The sequence below is a fragment of the Rhinopithecus roxellana genome, chromosome 11 (assembly GCF_007565055.1).
Source record: "Rhinopithecus roxellana isolate Shanxi Qingling chromosome 11, ASM756505v1, whole genome shotgun sequence".
Classification (NCBI taxonomy): Eukaryota; Metazoa; Chordata; class Mammalia; order Primates; family Cercopithecidae; genus Rhinopithecus; species Rhinopithecus roxellana.
In genome coordinates this window covers 3650858-3665999 of record NC_044559.1, presented here as the reverse complement: position 1 = coordinate 3665999, position 15142 = coordinate 3650858, and the positions used below count along the sequence as shown (strand labels likewise).

General features: G+C 57.3%; 1 protein-coding gene across 5 annotated transcripts in view; it reads right to left on the bottom strand.

The window, feature by feature from the left end:
* ARHGAP22 (Rho GTPase activating protein 22) overlaps positions 1–15142 on the bottom strand; it is a 216395-nt gene that overhangs the window by 7077 nt on the left and 194176 nt on the right. For 4 of the 5 annotated variants that reach the window (XM_030941409.1, XM_030941410.1, XM_030941411.1 and 1 more), the window contains 4 exons: positions 6854–7061; positions 2215–2347; positions 1295–1368; positions 523–644 (listed from right to left, as the gene is read on the bottom strand). In XM_030941409.1, the coding sequence (XP_030797269.1) occupies positions 523–644; positions 1295–1368; positions 2215–2347; positions 6854–7061 (537 nt within the window). Of the gene's footprint in view, positions 1–522; positions 645–1294; positions 1369–2214; positions 2348–6853; positions 7062–7202; positions 7275–15142 lie in introns of all 5 variants that reach the window. The other variant, XM_030941408.1, reaches the window with a different exon arrangement.

The following is a 15142-nucleotide window of genomic DNA, read 5'->3' as shown; positions in this document are numbered from 1 at the left end:
CTCCTGACCTCGTGATCCGCCCGTCTCGGCCTCCCAAAGTGCTGGGATTACAGGCATGAGCCACCGTGCCCGGCCTGTTGCTGCTATTTTTAATCACTTATTGTTATTTATCATAAATCCTCCAGGGTTTGCAAAGCTGACATCCAGGAACCTATGACAATTGCTTAATTGTAAAAGAAAAGTAAACGTGTCTGTGTTCAAGGGCAAGAGTGCTGACCTCTCCCATCCCTCCAGCCTCTTCCATCCACAGAAACCATTGGCCATTCTAATTGCACCCAGTGACTTGCTGCTGCCCATTGCAGGGCAAAGTTCCTTTTTATCTTATAGCTGGACCTCATGGGGGTCGGCGGGGTGAGGTCTACAGAAGCTCCTGCCAAGTCCCCCGAGATGGAGATATGCCACCTGAGCCACCCCTCCTGCTGGCCTGGCCCTGGGCTGGGATGGTTTGGAGGACTTGCCCTGGACCAAGATGAGCCCAGACCCCGGCAGCACCCAGGGCCTCCAGGTACACCTCCCACTTACCTTCCATGATGGTTACTGGGTCCTCTACCTGTGGCCGCAGAATGTTAGGTCCAAACACGGTTGCCAGGTTCTGGACACTCATCTTGTTGACATTTGAGTATGCCTGAACTTCATCCAGAAACCTGCAAAGTAAGGAAGCAGCAGTCATCAAAGAAGCAAGTTCTGACACCCAGTCTCCTGTGAGTGGCCTGGACGCCCCGCCGCACCCCTGCTGAGCCCTGCTGCCTGTGGGCTTTTGCCCACTGGGTGCAGCCTGCCTCTGCCAGGCTCAATGAGGGCAGGCTTCCCTTGGGGTCCGAGAGGGCCATCAGAAGCAAAGCTCACTGGGACAAGGGCCCACGCTATTTGTGTGAAAGGAGGACATGACGCTGCACATTGCAGTGTGCACAAATTCTGGGAAGTCCCAGACCCTAGTCAGCACTGCCCCTGCATGCCCCTTCTCAGTGTCTAGGATGGGGATACATGAAGGGTTGGGGGTCAAGGGGCAGATGCCTGGGGGGACAGGATGGCAAGAAGCACCCAGGAGAGACAGAGGGTATTATCTACCCAGGGCTGTTTAAAACCAGCTGCTCCCATGGGACTGTAAGCTTCATGAACTCAGGGTCTGCGTTTTTCCACTCCCTGCTTCATCCGCCCTGGGTGAGGCTGTGCAGGGCGGGGGAATGACCCAGGAATGACTTCTGACAAGGAAGAGTTATGTGTCTCACTGTGGGGTTGGGGAGTGTGGAGCCAGTGCAGGCAAGTGTGGTTCCCCTCCTGCCACGCCACTTACTTGCAGATGTATCTGAGCAGGTTGTAATTGGCCTGAGGAAGGTTGCTCACTTGTTTAGCCAACTCCAGAGTGCCCTTAGGAATGAATAACAGAATTTCAAACACCGGCAATGAGGCCCCTCATCCTTCTCTGACTGCGAGGAGGGGTGGGCAAGGAGAAGGGAGGTGGGGGCTATGGCGGCCCAGCCCGAACAGACCAGAGGGCTCCACCACCTCCACCTCCCCTCAAGGAGTGGCCAGGGCCCAGCTGTGACCTCCTGGGAAGCTAACTTGCTTCTAAGGAGCTGGAGTGAGGGGTGAGCCTCTATGGGGCTGGTAGAGGAATGTCAGGGCCAGCACTCAGCTCACTTATCAAGACACAAATATTTGCCAGATAATGAGCCCTCAACTCCCACAGGGCCACAGGGGAGGCAAACGGTCCTTCCCTGACCCTGAGCCACCTGGGGCTGCAAACCAGCACCTGCGTGGGTGGGAACGAGAGGGATGGCTCTTCCGTCCTGGGAGCCAGCTCAAATTCTTTTGGGAAGGAAGCAAGATATAAATAAAAGATCTCCCTGTTTCTGAGCTCATGAAAGGCCCGAGTGGCCTGAGTCGGGTATGAGGAGTGTGAGCACCTACTGGTGTGGCAGCCAGAGCTGGGCACCCCGGACCCACCCCTCCCAGAGACCAAGGCCGCAGACAGGTATGGCTCCAGGCAGACAGTAGGATGCCCGGGCCCCTCCCCGACCTGAGCAGGATGGCCTGGCCCCTCCACCAGCCGAGCAGGATGCTTCAGGCCTCCACCACACCCCCAACACAGAGCAGGCCTCCACAGGATCCATGTGCCATGAAAATTCATGGAAAGTCAGAGTCTGTGTCCTGAGTCTACAGGCCACCACCCAGCCAGCCCATCTCCCAGGAGCTATCCCAGGAGCCACTGACCTCCCCCTCGTCCTTGGTGAGCAGCTGGGCACAGCTGAGGAAGTCCTCGTACCTGGCGAAGGGGACCACGGGCTCGGGGAGCTCCCGCAGGTAGAGCTTCAGCAGGGAGGCCACCGTGTGCACGTCTGTTGTGCTGGGGGCGGGAAGGGAAGAGGACAAGTGTGTGAGGCCTGGGATGCCAGGGGACTTCAGGGGTGACTGGTACCCCCTGATGCCAAGGGGCAGCCTCTGGTCTCAGAGGCATGCTTGGGCATACTGGGGGCTGCATCTGCGGCCAGCTGCCTTGGTCAAGGAAAGGCCAGTGCTGCTTCTGGGAGCAGTGGACAGGGCTGGGGCAGGGGCGACTAAGTATCCATGGCCAGGAGCTCCAGCTCAGGGACCACCCATCATGCCTAAGCACCTGCTCAGAACCCCTGAGTCTGTGTCAGTCCATTCAGGACCTGCTCCTGTCCTATGTAGACTGCGTAGGACTCCAGGGACAGCAAAGCCACAGGGCCCTGCAGGTCGTAGCTGCTCCACCCTAGCATCTGCCCTGGGCCGGAGGAATCAAGTGTGATGCAGGTCAGGTTGCACAAGGGAGGGCTCTGGGACATGGGCCAGGGAGCCCCTTCCACAGGCCTGGTGGCCATCCCAAGGTCCCCTGCAGCATGATGTGGAAGCCGCCTGCTCTGCGGTAGCAACAGCTATCCTGCAGGCCCTCCATAGGTGCTGCCAACCCCCAGCCTGAGCTTGCACTCTCCGCTGCACTTGACCTTGGCTGGAGTGGGAGGAGCTGCATCAAAGGTGCCCACGATGCAGGGCTGCTGGCTCCTTGTCGGGGAATCCCACTCCCCAGAATCTCAACGGCAGGAGCAGGTCGGAGGTCAGGCCCTTTCCTCTCTTCCTGTCCACCGTGGGGACACCTGGGCTTCTAAGCTCATCACCTCCTCTCCAGTGCCCCAGGAGTCCACTCCAGGCCTCAGTCTCCTGCTCTGGCTTGGAGCTGCCAACGCAGAAGTAGACCAGTTGTGGATGGTGGTGACAATGGGCCTGGCACAGTCCTTCCCTGGATCCTGTGTGGGGTCTGCAGTTCAGGTCCTAAATGAGAGCCTTGGCATCTTCTCTGAGCTTGCACTCCAAGCTGTATACGGGCCCCAGGTTGTTCATCTACTTGTCTAGGACCATGAACTTAAACCCTGGACTGCATTTCCCTCAGGAGAGATGAGCCCGGGGCCAGGAGACTGTGGCTGTGCCATTATGCTATCACCTGACCCCTGATGGATCCCAGGCTAGGCTCACTGAGACAAATACCTCTGGCCCTGACATTTGGGATTCTGGGGTTCCATGTATCCATATGCACCCCAAATCCATATACCTGGGGCCCCTCCTTACCTGAGGCTCAGTGACTCTTGGTTTGGCTGGGTCCAGTCAGCCCCCACCCTACTCCTCTTCCCTCTCCAGCAAGGCATGCTGCTACCACACCCTCCCCGGCCTTCTCCGGGGCCATGTTCCTGGCCAACTGCCCTGGGGGAGGGGCAGGAGGCAGGGAAGTGTGGTTGGGAGCCAGCCCGCATGTCTTCCCCTTTTCTGCAGCTGGGGGACGGAGTGTTTCTGCCCTGGGTGAGTGGACACAGAGCCACCCCTCCTCTGCAGACCTGTCCGGCTGCATCCCTGCCCTGAAGGGTCCTGTTGCTTGGCCCTGTCTGACCCCCCATCCACTCAGCACCTGAGCTCTTACTTCCTTTCCTCGCCCCTCCCTCCCTTCCTCCTTCCCCACTGCAGTGCCTTTCCTCCAACAGCTGTCGCCAGGCCTTTTCTTGAGACTTTTCCCTAAACTGCTGTCCCCTTCCTCCCTCCAACAAGACCCAAGGAGAATTCTATACAGCCTGTGGCCCTTTGTATGCCTCCCCAGCCTGTGGGCCTGCCAGCATGTGGTCACATTAGTGCAGGCGGAGGTTGGGGGCAGGGGTGGGGCAGAAAGGGCAGCAGCTGGTCAGGGGATGAGGTACCTGCCCTGGGGGCAAACCGGCCCTGGTGGTCAGTGCCACCCACAGCAAGGCGACCCTCCATCTGCAGGTTCCACATCACCTCTCCGTACTCAGGGAACCCCCCTGCCCATGCCAACACCAGCATCTATGCAGAACACACCATGCCTCCAGTCTGGCCCCGACTTGCCTCACTCCCCTAGAGTCCATTTCTCATCACCCAGCCCCACTTCCTCAACCTGCCCCCAAGCCGGGCCACCTGCTTAACCGCACCTGGGTGTCCACAGGGCTCCTCCCTGAGCAGCCCAGTCCTGCCATCTGCAGCACCCCGGGAGGTTCGCTACCACTAGGCCCAGGACTGGTGTCCCTGGTGTTTACTTGTTATCTGTCAAGACCCACCCCCCTTAGAATTTCTAATGCATGTGGGTGCCCCTTCACCCCTAGGCCTCCCAGCGGTCCCTCACTCAAAGGATAGGAGCTGAGGGAGTAAGAAGAGCCTGGCAGCCAGGAGTCCATGCAGCCCTAGGCTCCGGCTCACAAGAGGCTGTCCTCACAGCTCAGCAGCGGGGCGGCAGCCTGGGAGACAGACAGCCCAGTGCCCAGGGGACACCGTGCTGGGAAGGGGCAAGTATGGGCCAGCTCCAGGCACTGAGGCTTCCAGGCCTGGTGAGGCTTTAGCAGAAGAGAAGCTCAGGACCTGGGGCTAAACGGGACCTTCTTACAGAGATGAGCAGGAAGGTGAGGAGGGGCTTCGTGGGGAAGGGGCCAGGCTAGCAGCCAACGCCCCGGGAGGCGGGCAGGCCATGGCCTTGGGGACAGAGCTCCATCCCGGGACTCTGTTGGAAGTGGGTGAGGAAGGGACCCTCTGTTGGGGGTGGGTAGGGAGGGGGGACCCTCTGTTGGGGGTGGGTAGGGAGGGGGACCCTCTGTTGGAAGTGGGTGAGGAGGGGACCCTCTGTTAGGGGTGGGTAGGGAGGGGGACCTTCTGCTGGGGTTGGGTGGGAAGGGGGGCCTCCATCGGGAGTGGGTGGGGAGGGCCCCTCTCTGGGTACAGCTGCAGAGCCAGAGGAGCTGCCATGGAAACGGCGGAAAGTGGGAAGGATGGCCTCAGATACCCTAGGAGGAGTTTCTAAAGGGAGAGGAAACCAAAGCCCAGGGCCACCGTGGCAATATGGGGGCCACTGCTGAGATGGGGGTGGAGGGACAAGGCCAACATGCCCACCGTGGAGATGGCCCTCCAGACACAATTCCAGAAGCAGGGTAGAAGCAGCCAGAGAGGGAGAAGGCAGACAGGAGAGGGCCCCCAAGACACAGGGAAGGTTGCCCCAGGCTGCTGGGAGACAGGTCTGCATGGAACTCACCCTGGGGTGCCCAGTTGCCTCTCAAGGGGGCTTCAGCAGGCAGGCCAGGTGGAGAAAGGAGGCTGAGCATGCCAGGAACCCACCTTGGGAGAGCAGGTGTGCCCAGGTGGAGACCCGCCCAGCAGGATGGGAGAAGCTCGGCAGGGGAAGTGAGGTGCGGACGGCCTGCGCCACTCCAGCGGGCCCCAGCAGAGTTTGAGTAGGGGAGTGGCAAGATCTGATCTGTGTCTGCAGAAGCCCCTCAGGCACTAGGGCAGAGCATCTGATCCTGGGGAGCTATAAAAGTCCTGGTTCCCAGGCCTTACCCAGGTGACATTATTTGAAGCAATCTGCAACCCTAACGCTGAGACACAAGACGAAGAGGCCTGGCTGGCTGAGGTTCAGAATGGACCACAAGCTCACTGAGCGTCAACACTGGGATGGAGCTTCACAGAGCTCCAGAGGAAGGGTCCTCCGTACCTCCCTGGGTGGAGTACTGCTAGGGAACGTGGTCAGTCCTGGACTCCACATCTAAGGAGAGGAACCGACACCCTCCCCTGGCTGCAGTGATGGGTCTGGGAAAGAGCTGAGAGGCTGAGTGTTCTGCCCCCAGAGGAGAAGCCCTGGGAGGCCAGGGCTGCCTGTGGGTCCTGGTGGGCCCATCCTGGGGCAGATCCAAGAAGACAGGGCAGAAGTCCCATAGAGGGTAGGTTTTCTTGATGTAGGAAGAACTCTATGAAAAACTGCCCCATAATGGGTGGGGGCACTGTTTGGGGAAACAGAGTCCCCAAACAGCCCTGGACTGGGGTAGAGTTGGCTCCACCCAGGGGTATCCAGGGTCTGGGTAAGCCCCCATGATGGGTAGGATGGACATGGCCCCAGGACAGACGGAGGAGACTCGCTCTCCTGTCCCCAGAACCCAAGAGGAGGGGAGCCAAGCTGCTGTGCCATCTTGCCATCAATATCACCGGAGGAAGCACAGCCAAGAGACAGACTCCACAGAAGGCCTGGGGTCCCAGATGCAGCTGCACCCAGTCTGTCCTCACATGGCAGCCAGCAGAGGTCCTTTTTCTCCGGCCTGGGTCAGGTTTATTAGCATGTGCAGGGGAGGCAGGCTGTGTGGATGTGAGCTGGCCCTGTGCGTGGCAGGCATCCATCTTGAGAGGGGACCCCAGGCTGGCGGAGTGAGGGTGTGCCCTACGTTCTGCCCACTAGGAGGGCTGGCCCACCATCCTGTTGCCAGCCCACCCCTGCCCACTGGAGCTGGTGTCCTGGGTAGGAGTCTGCAGGAGGAATAGACAAGTGGCTCCATCTTACCCCCGATCACGAGCTCACCTGTCAAACAGTGGCTTCTCCCCACAGTCGAAGGAATCCTGCAGGTCCCTCACCAGGTTGGCCTGGCCCGGCATGCGGAACAGCCCCTCCTCAGTGAGCCCGCGCTCCCGGATGAAGTCCACACACTGCTCCACCAGCAGGGGCGCCAGGCGGGGGCCATACTTCCGCTCTTGGTGGACTGTGTCCTCCAGGCGCTGCCCAAAGATCCCTGAGCACAGAGAGGAGCTAGTCACACTCTCCACCACCCAGCTCAGTGTTGGGTGCTCAGGACAATGGAGGGCAGGGGCACTGTTAGGGCTAAAGGTGGCTCCTCCTCAGGAAGCAAATTACCCACTGGGAGGATGCATACCAGGAGGCTGGGCCCTGGTCGCCTGGACACATGCTGGGAGTACACACACCAAGATGCTGGGCCCTGGGCTGCCTGTGGACAGACAGCAGGAGGGAGCAGTGAGCTGGTGGTGTGACCTGGCCCATGGAGCTTGCCCAAGCCAGGAGCAAATGGCCCTCGGGAGCATGCATTATGCATGTCATTGATTGGTTTTGCAGTCATTCCAAATAAGAAGCCATCCAATGCTCATCAACAGCAGATCTCCTGTGTTCTGTTCTTAGCATGGAACACAGTGCAGCAAGGAGAATAAATGAGGCACAGCTCACTGGACAAGACAGATGCCATAGTAATGCGAAAACCATAGTCATGATTCAGCATCAATCATCATCAGGAAAATGCAAATCCAAACCACTATCTGATACCACCTCACACCCACTAGGACGGCTACTGTCAAAAGATCAGATAGTAACAAGTGTTGGCGAGGATGTGGAGAAACTGGAACCCTTCCTTGTGCACTGCTGGCAGGATGACAAGATGGTGCAGTTGCTGTGGAAAACAGCACAGCAGTTGCTCAAAAAATTAAAACCAGAATTACCAGTAATCCCTCCCCTGGGTATATACCTAAAAGAATTAAAAGCAAGGTCTCAAAGAGATACTTGCACACCCATGTTCACAGCAGCATTATTCACAGTAGCTGAACCGCGGAAGCAAGCCATGTGTCCATCAATGAATGAATAGAGAACCAAGACGTGGTATTCGCATACAGTAGAACTTGATTCAGCCTTAAAAAGGAGGGAAATTCAGACACGTGCTACAACATGGGTGAACCTGGAGAACATGTGAAGTAAAGCATTCACAAAAGGACAAATACTGTGTGATTCCTCTTATATGAAGAACCTGGAGTAGTCAAATTCACAGAGACAGAAAGTAGAACGGCAGCTGCAAGGGGCTGGGGGCAGGGGAGATGTCAAATTAGAATTGAACGGGCACAGAGTCTCAACTTTGCAAGATAGAAAGCATTCTAGAGATGGATAGTGCTGATGGTTGCATGATAATTCGAATGAATGTAATGCTGCTGAACTGTGTGCTTTAAAAATGATGAAGACAGGAAATGTTATGCTAGGTGTATTTTATGAAATTTTTTAAAAATTAGAAAACAAAAAAATCATCAGAAACAAAAGAAGCCTAAACCCCAGAGTGCACACTGCATGACTCCATTTATGTAAAGTTAAAGATAGGCCAAACCCATCTGTGCTGTTAGGCCGGAACATGGTTACCTTGGTAGATCTGTGACTGGAAGGGACTCAAAGGCTTCTGGGGTTCTGGTAATGCTGTGACTCCCCCCGGCACTGCTTACCCAGTTATGTTCCTCTTGAGAAAATTCACTGAACTCTACACTTATGACTTGTATACTTTTCTGCATGCTGCTCTTAAATAACATTAGCGAAAAGAAATCAGAGAGAGAATGATCTAAAACAATACATGACAAGACACCAAATGAGGAATAGAGGGAGAGAGGAAGGAGGCAGAGGAACTTCTGAGAAAATCTATGAAAACTAAATACATTACTAGGCTAAGAGGTTCCTGGCAGCCCAGGCAAAGAAGGGAAGGAGTTGAGATCCATAAAGCTGTCTACACCACGGCACAGTAACAGGAGAAACAGACTTCTGCCAGCCCCTAAGCTTTACAGGGTGAATGCCTGACTCTTTGGAGTGCCTGACATTATTCACACCCACTGTGCAGAGACCTTCCCTGCAGGATGGCTTGTGGGGTGTTCCAGGGGCAAGATGTCAAAACTCCAGGCTTAGGACTTCTCAGAGACCTGGGCACTGAGCCAGCTAAAAGTGGGCCTCCATTTGTCTTACTTAGCTCCCCACTCAGGGGCTATTTTGGAATAAGATACATCGGTCCCTGGTACAGTGCCTGGCACAAAGCAGGACACAGTAAATGCTCCTCCTCACCCTGCTTGACCCAAAAACAAAGTGTATAAAACCTGAAAGGTGAAGACTCTTCCTTTAAGAACACATGCCCATGTGGGCTGCACCTGCTGGATGCCAGCAATGCTTCAGGGAGAAGTGTGTGTGCACATGTGTGCATGTAGGGTGGGCTTGTGTGTGCATATGTGTGCACATGTGCTGGATGTGGGCTTGTAAATGTGTGTGCATATGTGTGCATGTCGGGTATGTGTGCATGGGCATGCACACATGGTGGGGGCATGTGAGTGTGAGGAGAGTGCCAAAGTAGCTACACACAGTGCTGTGATGCCAGGTGCTGTTCTGAGCATTTTACAAACATCAGCACATTTAATCCTACCCATCTTGATAACTTAGGGACTAGGGACTGTCACTATCACTGTAACCATCATCATCATCTTGACTTTTGCCTGTTCAGTTTGCAGGATGTTTGAACTGATAGGCATGGGATCTTAAGAATGTGCCCAAGTTCACTCAGCATGCATGACAGGGACAAGGGTCCAACCCAGGCAGTCTGGCTCCAGGTATAGAGAATGTACTTGGCCACATGGCTGCTTGGCACCCACGTTGGTGTGGAGATACCTATGTGACGCCCCCAACCCAGCACCAGCAGTTCCTGAAAACGTGGGTCATGTGAACAGAAAACAGGCAGAGGTTGCAATACTAACACGAAGGGAAAGCTGCTCCTGCCTGGGATCTGGTGGGCAAGACCAGGCGCCCCTGCCCAGAAATGGGGCCCAAGGGGCCATTCATCAGCCTTGAGCACAGCGGGTGATCCTGCTGCAAGCTTGGCCTGCTAGCTGCCTGGGGCAACTCTGAGAAGCCAGTCCGAGGAGGCTCCAGGGCCCACCACTAACAGTGTCCTGGCCTTTCCACCACCTCAAGAGTGGCCTGGGCTGGTCCAGGGACACTGAGCCCCTGCTCTCTCTCACCTCTGTCAGGGCTCAACATCTGATGCCTAACAATGAGCCACACCGGTCCACAGATGTGCCTGTTTAGCTCATATGATGTTTGAAACATTTTTAAATTAGTTATTTACAATCAAGAGATTTCACATATAAATCTGGATTCCCAGCTTCTCTTAAAAAATTCACATGTGGTGACACCAGGCCTGAGTTCCAAAAAAAGCAACAATTGCAGAGCTCAGTGGTATCTGTGCCCTTTTGATAGGACACACACTTGCCATTTCTCCGCAGTCCCCACCATCCCCTCTCACTTCCAGCCTAGCCCATGCTCTGCTCATGTGGTCCCGCCAGATATTTGTTCACCTCTTCTGCTTTGACCTCCGGAGCACAGACTTCCCCCAAGGACACTGGGGCCAGGATAAGTAGGAAAGGTAGCAATGGGAAGCTACACCTCTCGGGACCAGAGGCCTCTGCTAGGACCTCAAATGAGCAGGCAGTGGGCATCCAGGAGGAAGTGCCCATGGGCAGAGGGTCCCATGAGGGGAGGGGCTGACCTGGCAGTGCCCCTGGTACCTGCCACCTGCCTCCTGCCTCCCTCCACAAGCACACATGTGTTGCCTTTCCTCTAGCTCTGCCCACTGCTTGAGTGGCATGAATCCGTCTGCCTTCATGGCCCTGTGAGTGGCTAGGGCCTTCTTCCTGGGTAGCGCTTTCCTCTTTGGTCTGGGCAAATTTCCTACTAGTCCTTGGAAGAAAGCTCAGAAGTCCCTCCTACGTGAGCTGCCCCAAATCCTCCCTTCAGCTTTCCCTCCCCTCTGTCACAGCCCTGACTGCCACTACTCCAGACAGCTTGAGGACACTCCCCTCTGCTGGGTTGCTGGACTGCCCACAGCTACATGCTGGGCTTGCAGCAGAGGCCAAGGAGAGCCAGTGAAGGCGGGGACTGAGCTCTCCAGGGCCACCACCCATCCCAACTCACAGCGTTCAGCCCCACCCTCAGCTCACAGCTGACTGAAGGCCACAGTCAAGGAAGAGACACACAGGGAAAAAATTCCAAAATTCTCTCTGGAGGCCCATGGAGCATGGATAATTCCACCTAGCCATCTCTTGGCTCCAGCCCTGCCTGCTGTCCCATCTCCTACCCCTAAAACTCCTGTTGTCTGTCTGTCCATCCACCTTTCCATAACCCCTGTACTTTGTGCCTGGCCCCACTCCAGGAATTAGAGCGCTGCCCGGAAGGCTGTAAACATATAAATCTCCCTGGGGCCTCCCCTGCTGCCTGTTCCCCCACACACACCATCCTCAGGATAAAGCCTAAACTTGGCAGGCAGGCAATGCCCCACTCCCTCCACCAGCCCCTAGGGGTGCAGAGCCTGGGCCAGCCCACCGTTTGCACAGTGCCCGCACATCCAGGCAGCTCCCAGCCCCAGCATAACCACTACCCCTCTGCTTCCCCATGGCACCTTCCTGACCACTTTCCCAGAACAAGGCTGGAAGAGTCAGGAAAGGGACATCAACAGGGTCCTGGGCACTTCTAGAGAGAAGTTCAGGGGGGAGGTGATGCTGAAACCAACATCTAAAGATGAGCAGGAGGTAGCCAGGTAGGCGGGTGGGGGTGCAGGGCACATGACGGAGGACCATGGGGGTCAGAGGGCAGGGGTGAGGGAGCATGGTTGGCAGCACCCTGCCCTGGCATGGTGGGGCTGGGGTGGGGACACAGGCAAGTAGGTGATGTTCAAGGCCAAAGGTCACAGAGACAAAGATTCTGGGTCTACACCAGCACTGATCTGGTACACGTCCTGGCTAACCCACTGAGGAGAGGTGCTGCCTCCCTTTCCTGGGGCTCAGTCTCTCCATCCATGAAATCTGTAAAATGGGATGATCACACCTGTCTTTAGGGGGTACTGTGAGGGCCAGACTTCCCTGAGGCCCAGCCCCCAGGTACCATCAGTCGTCAGACTGGCCCCACATTCCCAGCTGGCCACTGGAACCCTCAGACGGGAGCTGCCAGGAGGCGTGAGAAGGTCTCATTCCAGCTCAGCCTCCCAAGAGGCTTCCTTCCCCGCCGCCCTCCTGTGGGAGGCACCCTGGGCTGGGGCTTCTGGGCTCGGCCTCCCTCATTAGGGGCCCCGCCAATCCCTCCCCTCATCAGGGTCTCTCAGGAGCCTGGCAGGGCCTGCCCCCGCCTGGCTGAACTCCCTCAGCCCTCCTGGCACCCTTGGAGGGGAGCCTTGCCAAGAACTAGTTCCAGTAGGTTTGTCAGCTCCCTGGAAACCCAGCCATCGTGTGGGTTCCTCGAGGTCCCAGCCCATGCTCTTCACAGAGCACTGGCTCTGCCACCACAGGGGAAACCGGCAGAGGCTGTCTCTCCTCTTGATGAACTTGCTGCCAGGCCTGCCCCGCCAGTGTTTCCCTGCCAAAGCCATCCCTCACTCCCCTCCCCGGGAATCCCACACAGGAGAGGAAGCCCAGGCAGAGCAGTCCGCTGGCTCGAATCCTCGTCCTCTGGTTCCAGTCCTCGTCCTCTATGACCCTGGGCACTGTCCTCAGCCTTTCTGAGCTGGGCTTGGCCACCTCCCGGGGTGTGAGCGTCCACGGGAGATCGACCACACGAGGCACCTGGGAGCAGGTGCTTTGAAATGCGGCTTTCTCCGAACCTTGCAGGGTCAATTCCTGGACAGGTTCTGCCTGCCCCTGAGTCCCACCCCCAAGGCCGCATCAGGGAAGGGAGGACCTGGGATTCCCTCTTGGAGCTGATTGCGGAGCAGAGTGGAGCTGTGCAGCAAGTCTGCTTCAGTCATATGCCTGCTTTTCACTCTTAGAGGAGCAGGCAATGCCACAGTCTGGGAAGAGGCACAATGAGGAAAGTAATTCTAAAATTCTCTCTAGAGACTCCCAAACTGGGTAATTCCACAGTTTCCCTCTTGGCTCCAGGCCTTCCTGCTCTCAGGACCCCTGTACCCCAACACCCGCCATCTTCCATGCAACCACCCCACCCTCTGTCAGTGCAGGGACTCACTAGCCGGCCAACTCTGTCACTTCCAGGCTCTGCGCTAAGTACTAGAGAGCTTCAGAAATGCCCTCAGGGCTGTAAGCGGTAAGCTCCACCAGCTAGCCGGCAAAGCTGAAAACTCTCCTGCTACCCACCCGTCCAGGCCTGCAGGAGCACAGCAGAGGTTAAGATCACCTGGAAGTGTCCTGCCCTGGGTAGTCCGCCCCAGGGTAGGAGTGATACCCTCAACCTGGGGGCGCCGGTCCCACACCCCTTCCTGTGGCCCAGGGAAGCTTGGGGTCAGAGCCCGAGGCTCGGATCCCGCTGGGTACCGCACCCCCCACCTCGTAGTTGGGGTTGGGGAGGGATCCTTTGCGAGTCCCTGCGCCCCTCCCAGACTCTTAGGTCCTCATCTCTACAAGCGGGTCGCCCACACCCAGCAGGAGATTGGAGGACGCCTTCGGTCCCTGCCTCTTCCCTCAGACACTCACGACCCCCGCTCCCTGGGAACCGTCCCGCAACACCAGATCCGCGGTGACACCCAAACTCCCCCAGCCTCCCCGCCGACCCCCGCGAGACGCATGCGCGGCGCTCTCCCTCGCCCGCTGCGCGGGTCCCCGCTTCGAGCGCTCTCTGGCCCGGAGACCCCGTTTCTCTGGCGGACCCGGGGGTGCCCGCACCCCGTCCCGCCCCTACCTGGGGCGGCGGGTGCGCAGCAGGCGGGCAGGCGGCAGGGCGGCCGTGGGCAGGCGCGGCACCCGGAGTAGGCCCGCGCGGCCGGCATCAGGCCCATGGCGCGCCCAGGCGCGGCGGCGCGGCGGCGGCTGGAATGCCCGGCACGCGCGCAGGTAGCGTCTTGCCCGCCGCCCGCCCGCCCCGGCCAGCGCCGCCCCGGGCCCGGACCCTGAGGCGAAGGAGGGCCCAGGATCTGTGAGTTGCCTGGGATGCCACGCCCGAAGTCGGCTCCCGTGAGGGATCTCCGGTGTCAAACTTCACACCCTTTCCCCTAATGCCCCACGTTCCCGGGCACCGCAGGAATCCCTTCCCGCTTTGCCCAGGACCGGCTTTCGAGCTCCCGCTCAGCCCTTCGCCTGGGAGGCAGGTGTTCCAGGTGAGGCAAAGGAGGTCCAGGGAGGTTAGGTAACTGAGTCTGGGTCACCCAGCAAGGAGGAGAGTGCTGGCTTCACAGGGGGGGTCCAGGCTCCAGGCCCTCCTGGCCTCTTCCTGCCTGGGCACCCTAGTGCCAGAGATAGTGGTTTGGACTTGATATACAGAATGCCCCTGAGCAGTCTGAGGGGTATTAGCTTCCCTATATTACAGAGAATCAGAGAGGTTGTGTGATTTGTCTAAGGTCATACAGCTGGTGATGGACCTTCATTAACACCTACATGATCTTTCTGCAAAGCTCATGTTCTTCTCAGGGTAAGTTTCTGAGATCAGCCCACAATCCCAATACTTCAAAGGGTGAGGGCTGGAATGGGTACACCAGGAAGGCAGGTGGACAGAGAGGCACGGCTAGGGGCAGTGCAACACCAGTAGCAGAGATGGGAGTCCCAAGGGTAGGAAAGCAGAATTCTTAAGGGAGGGATTTGCCACCCTGGGGCTGGAAGAGGTTGGGGCCCTTCTTCAAGCTGGATGTGCAGAGCTGGGTCACGCCTCTTGCTCATTCTAGGCAGAGCCTGGCCTAGGGTGAAACAAGCCAGGCACTCACCACAGGGGCACAATTTAAGGGGCACCCAAAACTTCAGTAACTAGGATAAACACTTTATTTTAGTATTTTTAAGAATAAATATTAGGCAAAAAATCTTTGTAAGTACAAGAGACTTTGTAGATGTGATGAGAGCAGGAGAGGTTAACCTGGGTTATCTGAGGGGCCAGGTGCAATCATAGGAGTTCTTTTACGAGGAAGGCAGAAGAAAGTTTGACCACAGAGGAGGTGGTGGGGGCAGGACAGAGGCAGAGACTGCATGCTGAAGCCACAGCCAAGGCCTTGCCGTAGCCCCTGGAAGGTTAAAGACACAAGGAACTGCTTCTCCCTGTGTCCTACAAGAAACCAGCCCTGCTGACATCTGGATTTTAGTCTTAGAAGAC